General features: G+C 29.6%; 1 protein-coding gene across 1 annotated transcript; it reads left to right on the top strand.

The window, feature by feature from the left end:
• The first annotated feature begins 1,752 nt into the window (after positions 1-1,752).
• Positions 1,753-3,516, top strand: LOC110817953 (Octicosapeptide/Phox/Bem1p family protein). The gene is made up of 2 exons (XM_022046679.2): positions 1,753-2,160; positions 2,258-3,516. Exons 1-2 carry the CDS (start codon positions 1,914-1,916, stop codon positions 3,277-3,279), a joined length of 1,269 nt encoding a protein of 422 aa, XP_021902371.1. The 5' UTR covers positions 1,753-1,913; the 3' UTR covers positions 3,280-3,516.
• The last annotated feature ends 4,085 nt before the right edge of the window (positions 3,517-7,601 follow it).

Raw genomic sequence — 7,601 nt, 5'->3', positions numbered from 1 at the left:
ATTTTGACAATCATATGCTTAAGAAGAAATTCAAAAAACACTCGCATGACACCATTGATAGCCTATTTAATTTAGAATTTTAAATATAATTTATTTAAAATCTTTTAAATATAATATGTTTATAAAATAAAAAAAAAAGAAAAATAAATAAATTTTATTCACATTTCACATTTTTTTAGTTTTTAGGTTTTAACTTGATCATTTATTCTTATTATTAAGATTCGTTCGAAACTTTATAAAGGGATAATTTGGTGATTGTATCTCTCTCGTTAAATACTTATATACTCCACTTGTTACCACGAGAATGTCAAAGCTAGGGACAAAATGAGGGATTTGAATGATTAACTTCGGCCTTTAGAAGGCTATGCTCTACATTAAGTTACTTATGCCACCTAGTGTAGTAGTAAAACACTATTGAACAATTCACATATTACTTAATACGATCAACTTCTATTTTTCTCTCGACTCTTAACCTTTGATCGAGTTATGGAATAGACAACTAAGAAGTGTTGGGCTACAATGAAAGGGAAATACTTTTTACGCTTCACATGAGATGACGATTAGTAGATGAGGTCTAGTGTGTGCTCTTGATCACAAAACCTAAAGAGGCGAACTAGTTGGATTGCCCTTTCAATCAATCTCCAATTACTCAGCGTCATTATTGGTGTGCGTTGTAAAGAGTCTTTGTCTGAGTTAAGTTAGGGAGCCATCTATCTTTAAATTAAGTTTTTTTTATTGATATGATTGTTTTATGATACAATAATTCGAGCATCAACTCCATGAGTCCGCTTGAAAACAATTAATTCTGTGTGATACGTTATACTTGTTTAATTGGTGTTTGTCAGCTACTAGAGCAAATAAGTGATTCTACTTCCTATTTTTAAATAAAATAAATATTTTTATTTAATAATAAAAAAATATGTTCAAATATCCTAAAAAAATGATTTAGAAGATTCAAAATTTTTTTTAAAAAAACAACATAATAAATGCAGTCAATTCATACAAATTGATAGAAAATATGATTCAAATCTAACATACCATTTATAGGTACATAAAAAATATATTGAATCGATTTTTTTTTAATAAATAGATCTGATCACAATTTCAAATATAAAATTCAAAAGAATTAAATAAAAAATAATATTTTAAATCATAGACCTATAATAAAATATTTAAATAAATTTCATTAAAAATAAGTGAATCCCGAATTCTTAATTCATAATCGGATTTTTTATATCTTTTTTTAATATAAAAAATAGGAAGAAATCTCAAAATATTAGATTTGCAATCTCATTTTGCCAAAAAAAAAAAGAAAAAAGAAAAAAGAGAATTACATCTCATGTTGAAAAAGAAACAAAATTAAAAAAAAAAAAAATCAAGTTGCATATAAGTTAATATGATAAAAAGACAGCTGCAGATTAATTTACAAACCGTATGCCGCCGGTAATTTACAAAGTTGACATTTTTTATATTTTGTTTTTTAAATATTTATAATTATGAACATCAAATATTGTTAATGTTTTAAAAAATAAATATTATATTTAAATTTTATAATAATTAATTTTATTTTATTCTAAATTTCATTTTCAAAAAACCACTAGCAAACAAACCGACCGCTTGCTCAACGGCGGCCCCACCGCCAAATTGTAAATTATTACAACGTCAAAACGATGTTGGTCTGTGATTCTGGTTTCATCACAGTCGCGTCACTGTAAATCTTCCCGGGCAGACATTCTTCACTGTTTTATCACACAACAGCAATTTTCATGTTCCCACGAACCCAAACTCCATTAACGCAACTAAACCAAAAAGTCTTCCTCCTCCTTTTCTCTTCAATTCATTTTGTTTTGTTTTGTAATATTTATCTAATTTTTCTTTAGTACTCGACAGTAAACTCGAGCAACAGAATCGGAATGTCATCTCACTACCCGTCGGAGATGGATTCGGTCACCGATTCCGTCACCTCCTCCCCTCGATCCGACCATTACCCGCACCATGATCTCCATCCACGTGTCCGCTTCATGTGCAGCTTCGGCGGCAAGATCCTCCCTCGACCGCACGATAACCAGCTTCGTTATGTCGGCGGTGACACCCGAATTGTTGCGGTCAACCGCTCCATCAGCTTCTCCTCTCTCCTCACCAAGCTCTCTAAACTCTCAGGCACTCAGAGCTTCAAATTTCCTTACATGTATTTATTGGTAATTAGAAGAAACGTATTTTTGCTTATTTACTTATTTGTTTAAATATTTTTGATCAGGTACGGGCGGTAATGTTAGCGTGAAGTACCAGCTGCCAAACGAGGATCTTGATTCGTTGATATCTGTGACGACCGATGAGGATTTAGAGAACATGATGGAGGAGTACGACCGATTAGCACAGAATCAAAACCCGCGCTCCGATCGGCTCCGGTTGTTTCTTTTCAACAAAGGGGACGGCTCAACGGCTAGCAGCATCGGTTCTCTCCTTGACGGCTCGGCTAATCGAGAACACTGGTTTTTAGACGCTTTAAACAGCGGCGGCGGCGGCGCGCTGCTCGAGCGCAATCGCTCTGAGGCTTCCTCGGTCGTCTCCGAGGTACCGGATTACCTTTTCGGGTTGGATAACTCCGATGACACGCAGACCCGGGAGCTGAAATCGAAGACCCGGTTTGGCCTGCATGACAATGTTTCGGTTTCGGACCCGGGTTCTCCCGCTCCGGTTGTTTCATCTCCGTTCTGCTCCACTTCTTCTGCTCCGACCGTGGCTTCTCTCCCGGATCTTCCACCGGTCAAGACCAAACCCGATAACGCAGATCCAGTGGTTGAACCGAAACATGATTGTAGACCGGAGGGATACGTAGAGCAACCAGCAATTCAGCAATCCGGGTATTCCGGTAGCCCGATTTGGCAATACGCTTCAACTCCGCAGTATTTGCCTCCGGCGATGCAGCAGTTGCCGGTTTATTATGTTCCGCAGGGGAACACTCCGGTTCAACCAGTAACAGTTCAGGCGCCATATGCTCGTCAGTACCCGGTACAAACGGGTCAGATACCAATCGGGTACCACCAGCAGGTGGCGGGTTTATGCCCCGTCTATGGCGGAACAGTGAGGCCTGTTGCGGCAGCAGCAGATCCATATGACACTTCAATCAGAGTAGTTGGTGATGGAATGAACCAGCAAGTTTATTACGGAGTGAAAAATCCGGGTCCGGGCCAAGTGTACTCAGGTATGATGGTTTCGGGTGGGGAAGAAATGTATGTGAGGGGTTCCGATGCGAATCCGGGGCGGGCAACACAGTGATGATGAGGATAAGATTGGTAATTAAGTGATGCCGTTTTGCTTGTATCATTTATGTTTGCGATTGGTGTGAATTATAAAGTGCCTTTTTTTTTGGTGGGTGAGAAAAAGAAAGAAAGAAAAAAAAAATAAATTGAAAAAAATAATATTTGCATGGAGTTAGGGAAAGAACTTTGTGAATTTGAATTTTGGGCTTTTTAGAAAAAGATTGTATATATTGAATATTTTATCTTCATTTTATTTTGTTCTTAATTTTTATTTCGTCGTTTAAACACCCTAATATAATGTTAGGTTTTTTAAAAAAAATAATTTTCACATATACTTAAATTGATAACGATTTAATAAGCATTAGTACTCGATGAAATTTCAATTATTTTAATAGAATTTATAGAGTTATAATGTTAGAATTGAACAAATACAATTGAAGTTTTCTAATATTATTTAAAATTTGATAATCGAGAAGTTCGTGACTTAGTGAAAATTATATCGAGGGAATCATGATGTGGTTGGTTAGAGATTATACTACTTTCTTGAAAAAAAAAAACATAAGTATCAATTTCTACCGTAATTAACATTTTGTTTCCATGGCTGGAAGCAGAATGTTCAGTTGTAAGTCTTGGTTCTTCAATATAATGTATACACACACATGTGAATAGAACGTAAATACTGATTTATAATATATGCATATATAATGTGTGAGTTTTGTGTTGTTGAAAGGTGCAGTTGAAGGCAGCTGATGAAAGGCCCAGAATGTGATCAAGTGTTTGGTTGTGAGGAGTTCTCAATTTGATTCCATCAACCCTAATCTCAACTGTGATAAAACTCTTTGTGGGTCAATGGCTTTGTGTTTCTGGCTCTGCTAATTAATTAATTACTAATATTAGTGTTAATTAAGAAACAAAGCTTTAATTATGAATATTAAATTTTTTATTATGAAAATAATATTTTGACAAGAATAAATAAAAACACATCTGATTCAAACTCATAATTTTTTACTAAATCTCGAAATATTTTATTTATCAAAAATTCGATATTTAATCTATAGCATTCGAGACTTTATTGGGCCTTGAATCCAACTCCGAGCTTCTAAATTTCAAAGGTTTGATAAAAGTCCATATATGACAAAATCAATCAATTATCGAATTCGAATCCGGTCTACGTCTAAATTTAAGTTATATAATCCTGTACATTTTTTTTTAAAAAAATTTAAAATTAATATTCAATTATATTTATAAAATTTATCAATTCATATATTATTTTCGGGTACGCCCTAAATTTACGAAAGAGTTTGAAATCGGTAAATTATATGACGGAGTGGTCCCTAAGCTTCTTATTCTTCTTTTTCTTTCCTTAGATCCTTAAATATGGAAGAAAAAACCATACTATAATTATTGCATTGTTACAAAATTCGAGACACAAATTTAATTAAATTAACTTTCTCTCCATCTCCATCTCCGCTAATTAATTAACAGTATCGTCATTGTAATATGAGTTCAATGCCGTGACCATCCAGATTGCATACCATAAACAACAGTTAAATATATACATATCTGTAATATGGTATGTACGTAACCATGTATAGATAGATAGATATACATATATATATATATGTACATACATATATAAGTGTGTGGTATATAAGAAGAGTTTTGCATCAATGGAGACAAAGAGAGGGGGAAGGAAGGAATGCTCCAAGGGGTTGGAGAAAACATAATGATGATGTTGTCTGCATGGGATGAAAGGCGTGCGTGCATGCACTTATTATCTCACTTGACCTTTCAATTTCTTACCAAGCACGTATCTACAATATCTTCTATGCTAATTAAAATCTATAAAGCAACCTATAAGTTTACTTACTTATTTAATCTATTTGGATGGTAGTAAATGATAAGATTTTAATATATAATATTCTGTGAGTGTGAGAAAATCATGTTTATTTTAAATTCTAATGATAACAAACGGTATCTGACTGACAAATTTAAAATAAATTTTAAAATTACTGAATAGGAAGTACGTGAATGAGAAGTTACTTTTTTTTTTCTTTTATACTCTCATATATTAATATTTAATTCTATTTTTATATTCACAATTTATTATTTATTTTATTAAATATAAAAATTTAATTTATAATAATTATTTATTTAAATACAAATATAATTATATTGGTAAACAATTTAATTTTTTATTATTATATACTTCTTATATACTACTTAATATAATATAAATAGGTAGGGATAAATTAGTAATTTGATTGAAAATACAATAATATCATCTTATCATCCAAACAAAAATATGTCATTAATATATATTAATATACAATTATTTAAATATAAAATTTTTTTATCATCTTCATCCTATGCTAGTGTTATTCAATTAATACCATTACCATACATTAATTAATTATTACTTAAATTTATTCAAACAGAATGTTAGAAGATATATATATGTAAATTTTAGGCATATATATATATATATATATATATATGATGATGATACTAACAAACATAATTATGAAAAAATAACTGCAAGATTATGAAAAAAATAATTGTAGCTATGATGGCCTTTTCAGATTTCTTTTTAATAAAATTACTCAATTAATTATGTGATATACATATATGTGCTAATGATAATACAATATACATAAGTTTATTAAGAATGATTAGGTCAAATTTTTAATTTGTGATTATCTTAACTAAAAAAATTAAACCGTAGTCACCGAACTTTTATTTAATTTAAAATTATAATAAATTTATTAAATTTTAATATAATTTAATAATTATAATTCTATTAATAAATTAATTTTTTAATATTTTAAAATTAAATATTATATATCGGTCATTTTTAATTCATAATAGACTGATAGTTAATCTCTGATTAATTAACCTAATTAATTTTTACAAAAAAGGAGACTCGTAGAAAGTGAAATGTATAAGTTAACCTGGAAGAACAATTTCAAATATCAATAGAAAACACAGGGGTATATACAAAGTGTGTTTGTATGATATAGATGTATATATGTGCGTATACATTTACATATATATACGTATATATACAAGTTATCACAATTAATATATATTGGAGTTTCAAAAGAAAGATAAAGTATGAACAGAGAATTCCAAAAAGTTTGTGTGTGGAGACTAAGGCCTCTCATTAAAGCTGGAAGTGACATGACAATATAGGGTACTATTAGTTCTCTTCTTTATCGTCACAAAAATTAAGAAATATACACACACACACATATATACACATATATATATATATGCATATATCTGTACACACACACACACACACATATATATATATATATATACCAGTGTTATGTTGCAGACCAGGTAACCCTAACATTTGTTTTTTTTTTTGTTTCAAGTCAAAATATTTTATATTAATGGTGGAGGAGTCATATGATACTCGTATGGAGTACCAAATAATTTTTAATTTTATTATAATAAAATTATTAATGGAGTAAATTGAATAATCTTTTGGAAATTTAGAACCCAAATGAAAAATGTTTTTTTTTTTTAAAATAGTAAAATAACTGAAATTATGTGAATAAATAATTAAAATATATACTTTTATTTATAAAACGACTATATATATTATATATAATTTTACATTTGAGAATTACAAGATGAAAATTTCTTGCAAAATTTACCAAATTAATTTTTCTATCTTGTTGTTAATGAGTTGTGTGTGTGTATCCAGAGATATTTATTGCATATATTGTTTAATAAATGAAATATGTACGTTTGTTCATGCTCCATTTCTCTCTTTGATTTTAAAAACTCATACACATATTTCTATAATATATAAATATATATATGTATATGTATGTTTCTCAGAAAAATAATATATATGTGATTAAGTGATAAGTACAATAGAAACAATTATTTAATGAATTGATATTTAATAAGTTATTTTTATTTTATTAATTTTTTATTATTTACTTTAATTATATTGATTTTATTAATTATTTTCTAAATTAAAACATGATAATCTTTTAAAAAATATTTCAATTTGATCGGAAGAAACTAAACTTGGTCTAATTCATTTCTGAGTGGAGTAAAATGTGTTTAGTTTAATTTTCGGTATCTTTTCTAATTCAGTTCTCAATATAATTTTATCGAAGTTTAAATTATTGATAAACATTCCTATAAAATATATTTTTATATATAAATATATACAATGAGTAGACATACAACTAATCATTTTTTACCAGAGTAATTAATACTCTCGTTATTTTTTATAAAAGCATTTGTCTGACTTAGGAATTGTATTTCGTCCAATTTATTTCGAGAGTACTAAAATGTGATTGGCCTAATCTTGAG

The sequence above is a fragment of the Carica papaya genome, chromosome 7 (assembly GCF_054855325.1).
Source record: "Carica papaya isolate Zhongbai chromosome 7, ASM5485532v1, whole genome shotgun sequence".
NCBI classification, from domain to species: domain Eukaryota; kingdom Viridiplantae; phylum Streptophyta; class Magnoliopsida; order Brassicales; family Caricaceae; genus Carica; species Carica papaya.
The sequence above is the reverse complement of the archived record's forward strand: the minus strand, read 5'-3'. Positions and strand labels throughout refer to the sequence as shown.

Excerpts from the sequence above, each read along its gene's own strand:
- LOC110817953 (XM_022046679.2), top strand. The coding sequence starts at position 1,914 with ATGTCATCTCACTACCCGTCGGAGATGGATTCGGTCACCGATTCCGTC. Across the intron at positions 2,161-2,257 it reads CAAGCTCTCTAAACTCTCAG|GTACGGGCGGTAATGTTAGC; the intron begins GCACTCAGAGCT and ends ATTTTTGATCAG.